This window comes from Camelus dromedarius, chromosome 18 (assembly GCF_036321535.1).
Source record: "Camelus dromedarius isolate mCamDro1 chromosome 18, mCamDro1.pat, whole genome shotgun sequence".
In the NCBI taxonomy this organism is placed as follows: domain Eukaryota; kingdom Metazoa; phylum Chordata; class Mammalia; order Artiodactyla; family Camelidae; genus Camelus; species Camelus dromedarius.
In genome coordinates, this window is record NC_087453.1 from 1,640,912 (window position 1) to 1,660,057 (window position 19,146).

The 19,146-nt window shown below is 57.5% G+C and overlaps 1 protein-coding gene across 4 annotated transcripts in view; it reads right to left on the minus strand.

Moving 5' to 3' along the window:
- CDH4 (cadherin 4) overlaps positions 1 to 19,146 on the minus strand; it is a 467,814-nt gene that overhangs the window by 61,865 nt on the left and 386,803 nt on the right. For all 4 annotated transcript variants that reach the window (XR_010384997.1, XM_031433527.2, XM_031433526.2 and 1 more), the window contains 2 exons: positions 6,304 to 6,459; positions 3,188 to 3,332 (listed from right to left, as the gene is read on the minus strand). Coding sequence is in view for 3 of the 4 variants with exons in the window: in XM_031433527.2 (XP_031289387.2) it covers positions 3,188 to 3,332; positions 6,304 to 6,459 (301 nt within the window). In the remaining variant the exon portion in view is untranslated. The remainder of the gene's footprint in view (positions 1 to 3,187; positions 3,333 to 6,303; positions 6,460 to 19,146) is intronic.

Sequence of the window (19,146 nt, forward strand, 5' to 3'; positions counted from 1 at the left end):
ATCAAAATGAGAGTCTCGCTTCCAAAGACCCTGTGATGAAAACCCAAGTCCCAGAGCAGGAGAAAGTATTTACAAATCACACGTCTGACGAAGACCTTGTATCTCGAATAGATAAAGAATTCTCAAAACAGAGATGATCCCCTCGAGGGGGTGTACAGCAGACTGGGGGGACACAGAGCAGGGTGGCTACAAACATGGCTCTGCAGAAAGGATGGAGTTTGGAAAGGCAGGGGCGGTGTTTGCAAAGGGAACAGCGGGGCCCCCACCCAAGCAAAGCTTCCACGGTGGGAGGTTCAAATGCTAAAAATGACTTAAAAAAAAAAAAAAAAAGACATGCTTGCCCTTCTGCTCTTTTTTGGAGAGTCCGATGGAGTCTCCAAGGGGCTCGCTGGCCCCTGGCCAGTTCCCATCCAGGATCTGGGGCAATGACCAGGAGGACACAGGGGCTCTGGGGAGGGCCTGCAGCTGTGAATCCCAGCTTCAGGGGGCCCTGTCTGGGTGGGGACCACCGAAATCACCCAACCCACCAGCCACTGCTCCCACGTAGCTATTTAAATTCTAAGTACAATGAGAAGCTCAGCTCCTCAGCTGTATCAGCCACGTTTGTGTGTGAGCCCATTCACCGCAGCAAAGCCAGAGAGGATTTCAGAAAACTGAGGGGGTCCTGGTGCTGGGAGAAGAATGCAGGGAGATGTGGGGTGGGACAGAGATCCCGCCCCAGGTGGCTTGCGGATGTCCCCGTGTGAACTACCCAAACTTTAGAAGGTTCCTATCCAGCTGAGTCAATATTTAACACATCTTTTCATTTGTTTTCCACTAGAACGTACATCTGAAACCCTTCATTAGCTGATCACGCTGGAGAATAATGACTAATTTCTGGCGGTAGTTTTTCCTTACCCCGCAAAGGCACTGTGGAAAACCCTTCCATTGTTGTAATTTACGGATGTAAGGGGGAAGAAATGGTGGAGACTGTTTCCAAGTCCCGGGAGTCCCCTGTCTGCTTCGTCTGGACGTCCTCTCCTCGCCCTGGACCAGAGCGGCCCGACGGCGGCTTCGTGCAGCTCCGTCTTGGGCTTTGCACAAAGAGGTGGCATCAAATTCCTCTCTGAGGGCGGTTCTGGGACCAGAGATGGAGCCCGGGAGTCCCTGGGGGCTCCGAAGTCCGCCAACTTTTAGTGCAAACAGACCTGGACAGGCCTGGAGTGTACCGGGAGTAAAGGCCTTCGCCCGGCCCCGCCCACCCGCAGGCCCCGCCCAGACCCCGCCCAGGCCCCAGGCCCCGCCCAGCGGCCTGAAGGCGGCGCCAACCTCCAGGCTTAAAGGCTTATCAGGATTTGGAGGACGAGCCACAGCAATCTGTTGCCTCTGTTATCCTAACGGGTAAAGGCAGCTACACCTTTGGGAAGACTATCTCTATCGATTTGTTTTAAAATAAGACAGGGGAGGTCTGATTTGTGAGACCCAGGATGGTCTTGAGGATAGAGGACCTGCGGCTTCTGTTAACAGGAAAGCCCCCGTTCCCGCCCCGACGCCCACCCTCATCCACTCCTGGGAGAGCTGGCTGTTGGCAACGTCATTCGTTTTCCTTAGTGGCTTGCAGCTAATGTGGCCGCCCACCGCCTGCCCCTGCCCCTGCCTCTCAGGGGGCTGCAGAGCCCAGTCGCCCAAAGTCCGGCAGGAATAATGTCACATGCCGTTCCCTCCGCTGACACCGGGCTGGCCTCACAATTCTGAGAGACAATCAATCGTAAAGGCAATTCATCTCGTTGAAGTAGCAGCCCCCTGAGACGGAGCTATGACAGCCTCGCTGGTGGGGAAGCGATGATAAATGTTTGCTTTTGCCGCTCCCCGACCCCAGCCGGACACACGCTGACCCCTCCTCGGGTGCCGCGCTCCCGGAAGCCCTGTGTGCTGGGCCTCAGGTTGCCCAGACCTTCCCCAGGTCCTCCCAGGATGGGCACTGGCCCTGGAGCCGGGGTGGGGCAGCCACGACAAGGCAGGGCACCCGGTTACAGGGCATACGTTCACCCTGACAAGGAACACCTTTTACTGTGAGTGTGTTCCCAATGGTGCACGGGGCATACTTGCGCATAAAGATAATTCCCTGTTTATCTGCCTTCAGAGGTAACCGGAGTCCTACGTTTTAGTGGCAAACTTCTGGCAGCCCCAGCTCCTCTCACCCAATCCAAGCTGAGCATTTGTCCCGAGGATACCCCCGGGCTCCAATCAGGAGACTGGGGCTGTGCTTCTCAAACTCCGGCAAGTGCAGAAATCACATGGGGGGCTTGTCTGCCCAGACCCAGGGCCCCACCTGCAGCGTGTCTGAGTCAGCAGGTGTGGGTCGCGAGCTGTGTGTTTGTAAAGTGTCCCCAAGTGACGCTGCTGGTCCCTGAGCTGAGGTTCCTGCGTCTACTGGGGATTCTCACCCACACACACACCGAGGGGTCCAGGCTGCTTGCTGTACCTCCTCAGCCTTGAGTCTTGCCTTAGCTAAAGGGGAGAGGGCCGTGCCCACTTCTTGGTAGATATGGGATCCAGAGACTAGACACAATGAAGTGGTTATTATCATTCATGCTGGACAGGAGTCCATGGGAAGATGGCTCTTGGGTCGGCTCTGAGGGACCAAGGGTCTCAGCCACATGGCTCACCTCTTAGGGCTGGGGAGCCAGGCCCTCTCATGGGCTTCCTGCCATGCCTTGAGTCAAATCCTAAGTGTGCCAGGAGGCCTCCTCTCTGACCTGCTCCCTGCCCCAGGACCTTTGCACATGCTCTCTCCTTCTCTGGCCTCCCTCCCAGCAATCACACCAAATCCAGCCCTTCTCTGCATGCTGCTCCTTATCCCAAGTCAGCATTCAGCCTACATATCACCTCTGTAGAGAGGCCTTCCCTGATCTACAGCTGCCCCCATGACTCTCAATGGCCCTCGGGTTTCCTTCCAATCCTTGGATTCACTGCAATGGCTTCATTCACTGGTTTTAGTGCTTTTCTCTGTGTCCCCGTCTGGACTGTGAGCTCCGTAGAGCAGATGTCCCTGCTCCCTGGTGCATGCAGTAGGTTCTTGACAAATACCCGCTACAATAAACACATCAGCGATGAGTCCCGCGGTGCCATCACAGTGGTGGGGGCTGCGGGGCCCTCCCCAGCAGTGGGGCCTCCCGCTCGCCGGCCCCTGCCCGCCCAGGCTCACCTGGCTTGGAGCCCTCGTCCACGGAGCCGTTGTAGACCTGGTTGATGAACTCGGGGCGGTTGTCGTTCATGTCGATGACGTAGATGTACAGGTCGATGGGGTTCTCCACCTTGTTGCCGTTCATGTCCACAGCGTGGGCGCGGAGCTGGAGCACGACACAGACTTGGTCAGGGCTGGCAGCCGCCCCCGTGGGGATGCTCCTGACCCTCAGTGACCATCAGCCTCGGGGACGTGAGAGCATGTCTCCTCGGACCCACAGCACTGGGGTGAGGTTGACACAGCTCCAGGGCCCTCAAGGGACAGCCTGGGGAGGGTGGGGTGGGCTTCGGACACATTTCAAAGCTTCTCTGAGCCTGGGTTCTCTCCTCTGTGGAAATGGGGAAGGTGGGCGAGAAGAGCCACACAGGGGCTGGAAGCTGACCTGAGAGCCCACACTGATGCCCACTCAGACCTGTCCCTGCACTGTTGACAATGGCAGTTCATGTCCACTGACAGCGGCTGCAGAAAACCCACGGTGCCAACTAGGGGTAGGGGCTTAAACTCCTGCTGCCAAGAGGTCAGGCCTGGGGGAAACCCAGGGAGGAGATGTGGGGGGCCTTGAACTTGGGCACCCACCGTGAGTCCCCTCTGTAGGCCGTTCATGCCGCGGCGTGTCTGTCCTTAGGGGCAGCACAGAGGGGAGGGGTCCAGGGGCCCTGGGGTGGCAGCCCCCGCTCTGCACCTGGGAGCATCTCCAAGGAGGAAAGGGAAGACGCCCTCGACTTGGGCTGGAAGGTCCGGAGGGGCTGCTCAAATGCACCCCTGAAATTTTGGATTTTTTAAATTCGTTCATTCATTTATTCATTCACTCAGTCAGTGCTTATCAGGGCCTGCCTGTGCCCTGGGCTACTGCCCAGTGAAACGCGGGGCCTGCCCGGGGGCTTCTCTGTAGAAGGGAAAAGCAGCGGAGGGGAAAGGAAGCCTATACGATGTATTCTGTGTATATAGTGTGTGCCGGGTGGGGCTGCAGCGACCTGCCGGGGTTGGGAGGAGGCCAGGGGGGGCATCTCGGAAGAGGTGACATTGGAGCTGAGCCCTGAAGAAGGGGCCAAGAGGACAGCCAGCATGGGGCCTCTGTGGGGAACGTGGAGTGACTGAGCCCCTCAGACAGCAGTCGGGGCAGGAGCAGGGCCCTCGGGGACCTGGGGTTTCGATGGGGAAACCGAGGCTTGGAGAGCGGAAGGGATCACCCGGGTCTCTCCAGGACAGAGCTGTGACCGTCATGCAGGCGTGTTCTAGCCCACATCTCTCCATGGAAACCACGTTGCCCTCCAGGCTGGACACACCAGACCTCAGGATCTCTGCCGTCAGACAGCGACCAGCCAAGGGTGCCCAGAAGAGCCTGCGCTCCAGGCCTGCTGGAGGGGAGAGCGTCTGAGCTGGGGCCTCCGCACAGTCGTCCGCGCCGGCCACCCTGCCGGCCTCTGGGGAGAGGAGGCTGGGTGCGAATCCGCACCTGTGGCAGGCGCCTTGGCCCAACAGCCCTGAGTGGAATTCACCCTTGAAATAGTGTGTTTGGGGGAAGCTCGAGGCTGGCTTTACGGAGGAGGCGACCCGCGTTGTCCCAGGGAGACAGATGAACACAGATTCCGGGGAACCGCAGCCATAGAGCAAGGTGCGGCTCTGCCCACCTCCAGATAAGATCGGCTTGGAGCTTTGTGTTTAAACATCTCAGGGTGCTGTGTGGTTGTTTCAACCAGCCACCTGCCCCGTTGTCATCCGGTCCCCCGGTCCTGGGAACCCGGGTTGGCACACAGTCCTGCTGCAGGAGTCCTTCCCGCAGGCGGCCACGTGATCCTTCATCTCCTCAAAGGGCCATGCAATCATGCACCGAGCCAAAGGTCGAGAATGCTTTGGAAAAAAGTAATTCCAAGCTAAAATTAAAGTTATTATCTTCTAACTAAAGTGACACCTCTGGTTCAGGCGCTCTTTTTAGTGGCAGAAGCAGCCCCAGTGGAGGTAAGGATGGAAAGTGGCTGGCGGGGCTCTCCTTGTCCCATGGCTGCCCCACCCCCTAAAGTGGAAACAACATTTGAAGCGTCTGTTGGAAATCTCGGAGAAAAGAGCCCACCCCACCCCCGTCCCTCCCTCAGGCTGGGCTCACAGCTGGGAGTTTGGGGGGTTGTCCCTTTTGGTGGTGGAGACAAGAAACGTCCTGCCACTTGCAAATCTGAGCATCCCGTGCAAAGTGAATTTCCTGCAATGCATTGTGCGCGCCTGCTGACGGATGATGGTCCCTCTGTGTGCGGGACCCCATGCTCTCCCCTCTGGGTACTCGCTCCTCTCCCTGTCTTAACAGTGGGCCTGGGGGAGGGACTGGGAACGTTCCATGGCCCTGGAAGTCGCTTGTGGTGGACTCAAGATTTTCTTCCATTAACATCAGCAGCCAGCTCTCACCATGCGCTTGCTTGGGCTGGGGGCACCGGGCCAGGGCGCGCCAAGAACTCCACTCGCGCTGCCTCACCTCAACATTCGCAAAAACCCGTGAGATTGGTATTGCCCGATCCCTGTTTTACAGACGGGGAAACTGAGGCTCAGGGAAATTAGGGAACTTGTGCAAGTTGTCAGTAGGCGGCAGGCCCCAGTAACAAGCCTTCATAAGGAATTCTTAGAAGAATCTTCTGGAGAATCATCTTGCAGAGCAGGCGGCGGTGGCTGGTTTATCTCATGCGTCTGCGTGCTCCCACGGGGCTGGTCTCACAGGCACCTGTGTCCGCGGTTCACCAGCTGGCTCTCAGGTGGGGCACGTTGTCCAGCCCCCCTGACAGCCAAAGGTGCCGAGTGGAACTCGGGACAGGACTGAACGGCACCCAGCGGGAGGAGCAGGGAGGACCTAAATCGGCCCCAAGGATGTGGGGTGCTGGCCCCAGGTGTGAAGGCTATGGGGGGGCCACTGTGATCGGGTCACGCTGTGTGGCGTGGTTGAGCTTAGTGACTGGGAGACTGACAGCTTCTGCCCTGAGCAGGGTGTGTGACACCCCGAATCAGCCGTCCCGGCATCTGGGTTTGCGCACCACCTCTCGCCCCCACCCCCACCCCCACGCCTGCCCTTAGGGGCCGCGCCCGCAGACACTCACGTGGTAGGAGGCGCGCTCCTCCCGGTCCATGGGCCGCGTGACGTACATCCGGCCAGACATGGAGTCGATGCTGAAGACCTCCATGGGGGGCTGGTCGGCGCCCACGCCGGTGACGCTGTAGCGGATGGGGATGTCATTGTCTTTGTCCGAGCGGATCTGGAGGGAGGAGCAGAGGGGCGGGAGGGTCAGGCTGCAGTGGGCGCGGGGCTGCGCTTCTGACTCCCACACTGCCCCCACCCCGACGTGCTCACACTGGGCCGTTCCCGGGTGCGCCGGGACCACAGCCAGTGTGTTGTTCACTCTGGGAACCGGAAGGGCAGTCAGTGGCCAGGGATTTACTGAGGGCCACCACTGCATGTCCAGTGGCCCCCCAGGTGTCGGGGAGGACAGGACACGATACTCCAAAGGGTCTGCGGGGAGCAGGGACACACGGCTGAGAGGGACGGGGATGGTGGCTAAAACGGCCAAGGAGCCACGCAAATGCTGCTCGTGGCTGCCACCCAACCTTGGGGAAGACCAGGGCGGGAAGCAGCTCACACCACGGAGTTAGGAGTGAGAGAGGCTGGGGCCCAATACGCTTGTACCCCTGAGTAGGAAGGCAGCAGGCACTTCTGGATGCGGATGCGCAAAGATGGAGAAAATGTTCCACCTCGTGGTCCTCCCAGCGAGGACCTCCAGAGCAGGGGCAGCCACACAACAGGCCTGGCATTTAGACACAGAAACTTAACTCTGGAAATTGTGGCCAGTGTGGTTACAGGACTGACTACGAACATAAAAGCCATTTTTACAGAAACTGTGTATTGTTCAAAAAACAGTTTAATGATGGTTATCTGGGTCCCAGATCCAAAGTAAGTTAGCAAAGACCACAGGCTGGAAGAAGAAGGGAAAGAGCAGAGAAAAGCACACGACTCCGTGTTATACGTGGGGTGGGGGGGGCCCGGCTGTGCAGGGACAGCCCTTCGCTCTTGACCAGATCACTCAGATGAATGTACGTCTTCGGGAAACAAAACAGACGCCAGTAGAATTAAACCTGCGATGTACGCCTCTCATTTGGGTAAAGCAAAGGCTCGCGCAAGGATAAGGGGTAGCTGACGGTCACAGACACCGTGTATGACCACGGACTTCTCTGATGGCGGGAAAATGCGAACCATCAGTGAGGTCAAATGAGCAGCCTGGCACCCAGCCGTGAACACACCTTGCACGCACACGCATGGCTGGGACAGGCTGCTGTGCACCGGAGACTGACACGTTGTAACTGACTATACTTCAATTTAAAAAAAAACTTCGAGTATACCTTTAGAAACTACAACTTTTTAGATCAAAGCCCAGGGGACCATGGCAGCATTTTGTACTAAAACGGACCATGATGAAAATCTCAAAAAAAAAAAAAAAAATTCCACAAACAAAAACTGGCCAGGACCTTTCACTAGAATAACGCAATTAAAACTTAACGATAACTTAAAAAAAAAAAAAAAGACTTTCAGAAATTTAAAAAGCATCTTGAAGTGACCTTGGGTTCAGTAGGAATCAAAACAGCTCTGAGAGGCTACGTGAGAACATTAACGACAGCAAGTGGGCTACACGGGGAAACGCGAGGAGTTTGGCCAGACAGTGACTCAGAGCACAGCCTTAACTTTAAATGTTTTCATCATTAAAACAGGATTACAGCGAGTGACCTGAGCACTTAGCTCCAGAAGGAAAGACGTGCCCAAGCAGGACACAGCAAACACCGGGGTCGTCGGTTAAGACGAACGCAGAGATGTCTGAGTCTGAAGACAGAACACCTGGAGAACTGACAACGAGACTCAAGAAAACCCTTAAGAAAATAGGTGCACCCTTGGCAAATTTCAGAGAGAAAAATGAGACTTCTCTCTTCAGGAGAAGGACGTGAGGAGAACACGGGGTTGGGGGGGTGTTTCCCAGACCGTGTCTCTAAATAAGTCTTTTAAAAACGTTTTATTCTTTATATTTTACGCCGGCCCCATCGAAAATCCTGAGGAAACTGGTTATTTTTTGAAAACTTCAAACTTGGCCGGAAAAAAGAGCAAACCTGGACAGATCACTATTTCTTCAGCAAATTCCTGCAAAAAAGGGCCCCAGGGTCAGGAAGGTTCACCGAGGAGCTGTCTGGACGTTCTCCAGACAGAGGACACGAGAGAAACCAGGCCCCGGGTTTCCCAAATCCTCGCGGGACACCGCGCGCGGGGACTCAAGCCAGCCCCCCACACAGAGGCCGCGTGGTGGCCGCAGGGAGGTGCCAGCAGGCGGGGTGCAGCCCCAAGCCAGAGGGGCCCTGCCCGGCACGCCTGAAGGGGGGCACGCGGGCTGGCCTGAGTCCCCGTCACCAGCTCCCGCAGAGCAACCTCACGAGGGCCTGTGTGGGCCTCGCAGCTTTCGCTGAGCTTCTGTGAGCGGTCAGGCCAAGTGGGACGGGACCAGACTTCCTTTGCAGACAAACCGGTCTTCCTGTGATCATCTTTGGTAGAAATGGGGGTGACTGCACAGGGGAGAATCAGGGTTCGGTGCTGCGCCTGTGGGAACCCATCCTGTCCCTCGCCTTTGAGGTTTTGTTTTCTACCTGTAACTGGACTGGATCCAAATTCTTCCGGGTTCCTCAGAGATCCAGCTACCTCTCTCCAAACAAGCATTTCCAATTTTCTCCTGCCCTTCTGGCTTGGAACCACTAAGAACAAAACTGCCCTTTCCCCCAGAGCCCCAGCAAACTGAGGCTGGATGACGGGGCGTAAGCCTCAGGGATCCCCATGGCAGCTCGCGCATGGACAGCCTGCACGCCTGTTGCTGCAAGGATCCCCCCCCCTCCCACTGCCGAAAGCTCCCCGGGGCACGTGGTGGCATCACCACAGGTGTTCAGGCTGCAGAAGAGGCTCTGCGCTCCTCGACTGGCTGGCTGCCGCCCGGACTGGAAGACTGGCTTAGCGTCTGCTCCAAACATGCCCTGTTGTTTTTCTTTGGTTCCACAGAAATGACTCTCACTCAACCTCAGATTGCTTGCATCCTTAGAGCCTGAAATGAGGCGCCGGTTCCACTGAACAGACCTCTTATCAGGACGGAGAGGGAGGAGCCGTCAGCCTGGCTTCCAGGCCATGAAACCGCTTGCGTGAGCGTCAGGCGGGGATGAGGACGGCGGACGGGCGGCCCCCACATGTGCCCAGAGGTGTCGTGATTGTTTCAGCTGCAGGCCCTGGAGAAGCAGCCGACGCAGGGCAGGGCCACCTCCTCTGAGCGCCCCCATCTGCCCGGGCACGTGTGTCAGACACCCCGCTTCCCCAGGTTTTACCAGCCGGGGAAGAGTTTTGCCCCTTTCCTGGGAGGGGGCAGCACAGCCGGGCGGACCTGGACCACACCTGCCACCTGCCTTCCCGGCCCCGTCGTCTTTGCCACAAGTCACTTCCTCTCCCCCAGAGGCCCACATCCGTCTCCCTCTTTCCTCTTAAGCAGCTATTTAAGCCTGAATTCTCAGCCATCTCGGGGAGCTGCTCGTTTTCCCTGGGTCTCCCCCATGTACACAGGAGGCGCACAGGTTCATAAACTTCTGTTTGATCTTCTCTTGTTAATCTGTCTTTTATTACAGGGGCCTCAGCCAGGAACCCGGGAGGGCAGAGGGAAACGTACTTTCCCTCCCCTGCACGCCCACGTAGGACTTCTCCCAGAAACTACGCATGGCTTTTCCTGGGCAATGTACTCCGGTGGTGCAGAACAGTCACAGGAGGGTCCCCAGGGAGGCGCCAGAGGGACTGATAATCGCCTGCTTCCCGGCTGAACTTGTGCTGCAGGAAACAGCCCCTCCCCCGGGAAACAGCCTCCTTAGGAAATTCAGCCCAACAGCGGGCAGCTTTTTTTTTTCTCAGACTAGCTTTTGCTGTTTGCACACCAGCGTCGTCCCCACCCAGGTCCGGGCTTTGGGGTGAGGACACAGCCACCCCCGATGGTGTGACAGTGGCCCCCTCTGGATGGGACGTGGGACAGAAACGTCGGGAACTGGTGGGGAGAAGAGGGGGACGCTTTCGTTTCACGGGCATCGTGGAGGTCAGGGCCAGTGTCAGCCTGGCGCTGCTCGGGTGCTGGGCGGGGCCTCCAGAAGAGAAGCACACACACGCGCACACACACACGTGCACACATACACGCACTGTCCGTGAGAGACGCCTGGGCTCCGGTTTCCCCATCTTTGCCCTCCTCTCTCTCCTGCCATCAGGCTGGGCTCCCCTGTTCCTTGTCTGCCCTGAGCACGACCACTGACAGAGGGGCTGGGCCCGGATGCCCCCAGGCTGCGCTCACCTTGGCCAGGGCCGCCCCACCTGAACGCGGGGTCCTGCCTCTCTGGTTCCCAGCACTGGGCATCCCAGGACGAGGCCTGGCCTGTCTTCACGTCCCTTCTCTGCCCTCTGAGGACCGTCCTTCAACCACGACTGACCAGCCCGGCCTGGGCGCCAAGCGGGGAACGCGGGGAGACACACACCAGGCAGGTGAAGAGCTCTCTGTTCCCGGGGTCAGGTCGCAGACGGGCGGTCCTCCCTGGCTGAGTGCCATTTCTTCTCCACCAAGGCTTGGTCGCCAGTGAAGTGGGCGGAGCTCGCAAGTCCAAGTGGATCCTGGGCCCTGAGAGCAGACTCCCATCTCAGTTGAGGGGAAAGGGGGAGTGAGTGACTGATGTGAAAACTCACAATGCTCTGCCTCCCAGGAGTGTGGAAGGTTCTAGAAAGGCTGGTGGGTTGGGAAGCTTGCTTTGCCTTTAGGTTAAGAGTAGAGCACTTGGGGGTCACAGGAAGCCCCCAAAGGACATTGGCCGAGCTGAACTGGATTGAGGTGGGTGCGTGAGCCCCTGCGGTCCTGCAGACAGGGCGGGCCAGGGTGGGGGTGTGGGACACGCCCGGCTCACCCAGCTGCTGCCTGCGAGCTCCCCAGGCCAGCCTGCCCAGCCTTCACGGGGAAATTTAACCACGAAACTGTTGAAAAGAACCCGCCACACATGGAAAGATTTTACTTTTCACAAAGAAATCTCATTATGCTCGGGCCGCCGGGCCGCGTCCCCCTAATGCTCCGGGTGCTAAGCAGCGGCGCCTTCTGAAATCCGCGCCGTGTGGTCTCCTGGCGCCGGCTCTCCGAGTGCCCGCAATTCTCCCAGAGTTTGCCGTGTTAGGAAGAAATACTGTGTGAATGAATTCACCGGATCAGAGGAGAGCAGTTTCCCCTTGATTTGTGTCTGGAAGATGAAAAAAACATCACAGCGGCGTCCGATAGGGCCATGAATAAAGAGCGGGGCCGGCACTTCCATTACCGTCTCGCTTTTACAACGCCACGGAGAATCCTGCTCTTTTGCATTTGTTATTAAAGGACGGAACAGATGGTAACAGGTTAGTTTAAAGTGATGTCTACATTAAAATAACGTATGGTGCCTGGTCATTGTGTTCGCCCGGGGACCCGCTGGGAGGGCTGGCTCCGTCCTCAGGAAAGGCGGGGTGGGGTGAAGGGTTCTGGCAGAATCTCCCCCAAGGAGGACGTATTTGCCTAATTTCAAATGAACTTGAAACTGGAGAAAAGTCACCATGTGTGGTTTTGAATTGCAAACACCTTGGTGATTTATTCCCAAAGAATGGCAGGGGAGGAGAACCCCGATGGACTCAGCAGAGAAAACCTCGCCTTGGGCCCTCAGGCTGGGCCCCCAGCCCCCCGCCCCCCGAGTTATTTCAACAGTGTCGCCTGTGCTGTGGTCTGGGCACCGCGTGGACAGGCAGGGCCCTGCCTCCAGCAGGTCGGACCAGTGGAATTAGAACTGTCTAAAAAAGTGACAGCGTCTCAATGCAGAATGACAAAGTGATGATTACGAAATGGGGAAGAGACAGGGCCTGCGAGAGGCTCTGGTCGAAGGACGTGGGGGCAAAGGGATCTTCGAGAAAGTCAGGTTAAAATTGAGTGTTCGGTCTCATCCACGGCGGTACACAATTCCTGCACATTCACGTACAGAGAAACATGCAGACGTACACACCACACGCACACGTATAAATGCACACACGCATCCATACACACGTGCACACGCACACACACACAACTGGATCACCCCTCTCCTTTTTGCACGAAGCCTCCCGCACGCCGACGGCTATTCCGCATCTTGATGGCTTTGCCACACCACTAACGAGGCCTCCCGTGACCCAGTCCTAGTGTTTTCAAGCCTGAATTAGGATCAAGTTCTTCCACGAGGATGCAATCCTTCAGTGAAGTGTTTCAGGCCTTTCGCCTCGTCTGATATTAAACCTGGAGTTTCCCCAGGAAAACAGGTTGCAGCCTCTCATTTTGGTCACCTGTGGGGAGTTCTGAGTTGCCTGCAGCAGAGTGAAAAGCTCTGAATCGTGACAGCAGACGGTTGGCCCCCACCCTACCCCTGGGCCTCGCCGGGACGCAGACAGGCAAATCTACACTTGGCCGTGACCGCGGCTGGCCGAGGGAGGCAATTTTCTTTTAAAATTTGAGTCTTGCCAGAGCCCAGAGGTAAGAGCACTATTTCACCTAAACGCATTTGCAGCCTCCCCGCGGCCCCCGCCAGGCCTCATGTCAGGCCCACATGTGGGGACTTCTTGATTTTCACGCTGATAGAGAATCAGCGTTTTCTCAGGTTTTCTGTCTGTTCTGTCTGCTTTGCACAGCTGGCCGGCTCGCCTGTCTCCCCTTCCTCCCCGTCTCGTCCCTCCTCACTGCCAAGCCCTGACAATGCCCCACACCCTCTCCTGGGCCCTATCTGTCCCCAGGGTGCTGGCCTCGCACCATGCACACAGTAGGTGCCCAACAATCACTGAATGAATAAAGGAAATGAGGACCTGCTGCCTGGGGCTGTGGGCCAGGGCCACGGCCAGGTGCTTAGGGAGACCTAAGGCCGCTCTGTTTCAAACGTGGACCTTCAGCGACCCCTGCATTCATAGAACTGGCAGGAGTGAGAGTGACACCCAGGCTTGGGTCTCCGGTTGGGGGCCGAGTGACCCTGGGAACCTGGAGGCCCTCTTCCCGGAGGAGAAACATCTCTGAGCCCGAGGGAGGAGGCAGTGAGCACAGGGTCGGGAGGGAAGGCGGGGCAGGGGTGCAAACATCCCAGGTGGGCAGGGGAAGCTCCACCCAGCCCTGCAGCTACCATCCCAGGGGAAGGAAACAGCAGAGACACAGGAAGGAGGGGAGGGGAGTCTGGAGAGAAGGGGCCGTGGTTCTCCCTCTCCAGGGGGCAATGCATGGAGCCCGGCGCAAAAGGAGGAGGGGGGACGGCCACCCCCAAGGGTCTGCCCCGGCCTGTCTGTCCTTGCAGAAACGTCCGGAGGCCCTGGGGTGGCTGGGGGAGGGAGACGAAATAGTTCTGCTCCAGAGAGGCCGCTGGGAAGGGGACCTGAGGGGTGCGGTGTCACCTGGTCCCAGGCTTCTGGCAGGAGAAGAAGGGGGCTTGGGGAGGGGTGCTGAGGGGTCGGCAGTGGGGTGGCCCACCTTCAGCCTGCTTGCCCCCGGGTCATCAGGGGCCTCCTCACCCATGTTAGGGCTTCCCTCCATATGTGTCATTATGCCTTGACACCTGAAGCTGGCACAGAGCTCCCCGAGGAGACGGGAGCCCCTGGAGCCTCCACCCCGCACCCCGGGAATCCTTAAGGGACCATTAAAGGAAAACCCCAGGGTTTCAGCCCCCCCGACCACCCGGTCCAGCCCCCCCGGCAGAGAGGCTAAGGGCCGAAGAGGGTCTCACAAGCAGTCGGGGGGCAGGGCGGAGTTCCCGGGTCCTGTCTTGGTCGCGCTGCCGTCCTAGGAAGCTTCGAAGAGCCGAAGGGGAGGCCGAGGAAGCCAGGCCCCTGGTGCAGACGGGAGGCTGGGCGCAGGAGGCCTCCCCAGGGTCACTCAGCTCCGCACCCGACACTCACACCCAGGTGCGGCTCTCACTCCAGCCGGCTCTGCGAGCGCGGAGGTCGCTGAAGGCCCGTGTGTTAAAGCCTCCGCGACTCTCAGGCCCAGGGTCCCCGTGAGGGGTTCCTTCACCCCTTTTCTCTTTGTTCATCGTTTTGCTCAGAACTTAACCATGAAACTAGACCACACGGCATCATTCAGCCCAGCTCCCAACCTCTGCTCTGCTGAGCACGCCGGCGCCTCGCCTAACCCCTTGCTTCTTCTCCTGGATTAAAAGGAGGAGGAGTGAAGGATGGAGAAGTTACACAACGCTGACTCTCTGCCCCCAGCTCCCCCTTGGTAAATCTGCAGGCGGACCCTGCGGGCAAGACAGCGCGGAGGGGCATCAGGAGGAGCCGGCAGGCCTGCACACAGCGGAGAAAGACAGAGGGCCCGACCCTCTGCCTTAATGATCAGCTGAGACCATCTCCCCCTTTACCCTTTAAAATTGCCACAGCCGAGCAGAGTCTTCAGAGCTGGTCTCTGGATGTGAGTCCATCCTCTCCCCAGATCGCCAGCTTTTCCGAACAAAGCACCTTTCCTTTCTATGGACACCTGCCCCCTCAGGTGTGGGCTTTTGAGCGGCAAGCAGCCGAGCCTGAGTTTGGCAGCATCAGAACCTCACCTTAACTGCTCTGGAGAGCGATCATGGAATTGCAGCCGAGCCCGATGTGTGTCACTTCAGCTTGCAGCCAAGTTTAGTTTAAAAGCACTTCGCCGCGGCGCTGGGCAGGCAGCAAGACCGGCCATAATAAGTAAAACTGTTCTCATCAAATTAATGGGGCTAACCTGGGGCCGAGGCTGAGGGACGATCCTTACCCAACCCCCCACTCTCCCTTGATTCTTGAACATTAAGAGGCTTGAAGATGTTTGTATTTCTTACATTTTATGAAATACTTTCAATGCACGAAGAAATTAAGCTTTCAATTATTTTCAGTTAGGTTCTTGTAATGAGCAGGAAAACCCAGAATGCGATGGGAAAAGGCATTTGTTGTGTAGCATCGACACTATTATACATTACCACTCATGATTACTTTGAGTTTTATAAATCATGAGAAAATCCTCAAAGTTGTATGAATATTAATGAAGGCCATGAATATATTCTCACAGAATTTGCCTGGTGGGGAAGAGTGAATTAGATGCTTCTCAAAAGTGCCCTTCAGGTTGCACCGAATTAACAAAGACAGGCAGCTACTTAATTTGGGGTAGGGGTAACAGAAGACGTTACTGCCGACAACGGGACCGGCGCACAGTCCACTCCTGGCTCTTTTGGCAACGGAGGCCTGATTTCCTTCTGGGGGGTCATCGCTCCCCACTGTGAGTGGGCTTGGGGAGATGGCTGGTCAAGACGCCCTGACCTCCCTTGGCCAGCAGGCAGGCCCAGGAGCGCTTCTCTCTCTCAACTGTAGATGTTGAGTCAAGGAAGAGTCGGGGTGGGAAGTGTGCTGGAAGTCCTCCACCACAGGAGCATCTCCCTCAAGACCCAGAGTCCTGGGGCCCCCTGCTGGCCAGTCTTCCCGTCCAGTCCCTGAGCAGCGCAGGCCCCTCCCGGCAGGCTCCTTTCTGTCCGAAGTAGCGGCAGTGGGTTCCCCGGGTGGAAGCGGTCAGCGGGGCGGGGGGCATGACACGAGAACTCGCTACTCACGGGCTGGTGTCCACCCTCAGCCTTGTCACCCATGCCCTGCCTGTTGTCACATCGGGTCCCCCAGAGGAAGAGTCAAGAGTCTCGTCCCATTTCCCTGCATAGCGTGCCCTGAATCCGCTGACTCCTGCCAGCACGCTGGGATTGGCTCCAGGTGCGGAGCGGCCCCTCCTGCTTCGCGTGAGCGGGAGATGCTGCAGCAGCCAAGACTCAGGAAGCCTGGGAGCTCTAACAGACTTTTGGTCTGTTTGCTGAACACACGCACTCCAGCCAGGCGGCCCCAGGGAGCCTTGTCTCCAACCCGGGCCAGCCTGGGGTGGTGGGAGAGGGCTGCGCCGTGTCACCAAGAGGCAGAGCCATCAGCACCCAAGCCCTGTGAACGCAGCTGGCAAGAATGGGGCGACCCTCAAACCGCCAGTGGGTCCTGCCGGTGGCCATCAGCACCAAGGGTGCGTCTGTAGGGCTCCTGGACCCAAACCCGCCCTGCTGTCTGGTCTGTAGTAAATGCTGGGAAGGGAGGCACCCACTCACCAGCCCCCCGACAGGAGGCCCACGGCCACGTGGAGCCGGGCTGGCGGTTCCTTAGAAGTGAAACAAGGTCACCATGGGACCCAGCAGTCCCACCGGGCGTGTGGCCCAGAGAACTGAAAACACGGGGTCGAGGAAACACATGCACACCCGCATCCACAGCGGCCGGAAGGTGGAAACCGCCTGCGTCTGTCAGCTGTCAGCTGCTGAAAAGAGAAGTGGGATGCGGTCCGTGGACAGCGGAAGAGTCGACAGCCTCAGAAAAGAAAGCGCAGGGACACAGGCCCCAGCGTGGGGGCTCACACACATCGTGCGCTGGGAGAGAAGCCGGACGCGGGAGCCCACGTAGCGTGCGATTTCAGGAGCGCCCAGAACAGGCAAATGCACAGAGAGCAGACGTGTGGTTTCCAGGGGCTGGGGAGCGGGCTCTGCCTTGGAGGGGATGAACATGTTCTGGAACTAGATGGCTGTGCGTGGACTGTGTCATTAAGGGTACATTTTATGTTGGGCGTCTTTTACCAAAATAAAAGCAGGGGTGGGGGGGCCGCTGAGGCTCCCTGGTCAGTGTCCAGTTCCCAAACTTCTGGACGCAGATGGCCTGTGGCCCAGAGTGATGGCCCCACTGCCTCCTACGCCCTGTTACATATTTGAGGGTCAGTGACAGGGCTGCTGCTAACTGTCCCAAGTAACTCCGGAGGAGTGGTTATCACCGTCGAGTCATAGTCACCTGGAGGGTCACTGGTGCACAGAGGAGTGAGTAGGACTCCGCCCACCAGACCCGCCCGGACTAACCGGGAAGAGCCGCTGCCCACGTGGAGGACAGGACCGCCAAGGGCCCGGCGTCCGGGGAGTGCAGCCAGGGGCCGTGTGTGCTGTTCTCGCGGCTCCCGGCAGGCGGCGCTGTGGCCACAGGAGCCGGCACCTCCGTTCCGGGCGCATAGACCGGGAGGCTGGGAGGGAGGACACGGGACGCTGCCAGGCGCCTGCCCCCTGGTGTCCTTCCCGTCACTGGGGTTGCATCCCCAGCCGTTTCAAGAAAGTCCAGCTTTTGTGAACAGGCACATCTCCCCTGCGGCTGGTTGCTCAGCTCCACCCGCTCCGTGAGGCAGGGCCCCTCCCCCCGCGTGAATTCCGGATGCTGCCTAAGAAATCCCCCTGCCATGCACTTGTCAGGTCACAAGCCACGTGTGTGCTGTGGCTGCTCAGGGTGACCGTTCTCCTATTCATTTAAAATTTAAAAAGCAATTTGTATTTATGGAAAACCTTTAAGAAGTGTCATAGGGGTCGAGGTGAAAGGTGAAAATGCAGGTGTAGATGCAGGTGCAGGAGCAGGTGTAGGTGCAGGTGTAGGTGCAGGTGCAGGTGCAGTCGTAGGTGCAGGCGCAGGTGCAGGTGTAGATGCAGGTGCAGGTGTAGGTACAGGTGCAGATGCAGGTGTAGGTGCAGGCGCAGGTGCAGGCGCAGGTGCAGGTGTAGATGCAGGTGCAGGTGCAGGTGTAGGTACAGGTGCAGATGCAGGTGTAGGTGCAGGTGCAGGTGTAGATGCAGGTGCAGGTGCAGGTAGAGGTGCAGGTTTAGTTATGGACCCTTTATAACTGTTTTATGTAACCAAGAGCATAATGTATGTGTCACTCTGTCACTTTCTTTTTCACTTCTTGGGGATTTTTCCATATAAATTCTTAAGTATAGGATTTATCGTTTCAAGAGCATTTCATTGCAGGATTTGACTATAACTTATAGAATCAGTAAGGGGAAACCTTAACGTATATTCTCTTCTTTCATGTCTTTTTGATTCTACCAGATGGGAAGGAGGGATTCGGTGAGAGTTTACCAGGTTGTTTCCTACAAAGGGAACTCCTGAAGGGGCTCAGATAGTGCTGGGGGTCAGGGAAGTGACATCAGAAGTATCTGCAAGGGCTGGTACACAGGCTGTCACCATGGCAACCTCTTGGGTGCTTTTTCCCTCTTAATCTGAGTTTATTCTAAGCACTCATCATACTCAGGAACCACGCAGAGCAGGTGATTAACGGAGGATTATTCTTACCAGCAGTAATGGCCTTGAGCTGAATTCTAAGTTTTAGAAGACAGAGCTCCTCTTTCTGGATGTCCTCACGGAGCTGGGCTCTTGGGGCTTTGCTGTAACATCAGCAGAGGAAGGAAGGACCTGACGGTCTGCCACGAGCAGGCTGTGCTGCATCTCTGGTGGGTTATGACACACGGGACCCTCAGGCTCAGCCGAGAGGGGGCATGCTGGCCACCTCCTGCCTCTCCAGGTGCAGGGCAGTGTCTGGGACCATCCCTGCCAGAGCAGCAGTCATCTGCATGGGAACTTGCTCTAGCTCCAGGGCCTTCTGGCTTTGTTGGCTGTGAGAATGCTGGCTAGGAGGAGGTGGGCAGACCTGAGATTATCAACAAAGGTCTTGGCTTGACCCCAGAACCTACCCAGGCCTCCTTCCTGGGCTCTCTGCCCAGCCCAGCCTAGACCAAGTAACTGTTCCCCATCCTCTCCCAACACCCTACCAGGCCCTCCCTCCCTCCTCCCCAGCCATGCTGGCCTTCCTTTAGATCCTTAGATGCACTGTGTCTGCCCCTGCCTCAGGACCTTTGTGCAGGCTGCTCTGTCACCCACCTTCCTTTTCTGAGTTAACTCCTGTTCATGCTCTAGTTTTTAGTTTAGGTGCTACCTCCACCCCCACCGCCAGCCTGGATTGGGCTGACTTTTACAGCACGGCCTCTCTCTCTTCTTG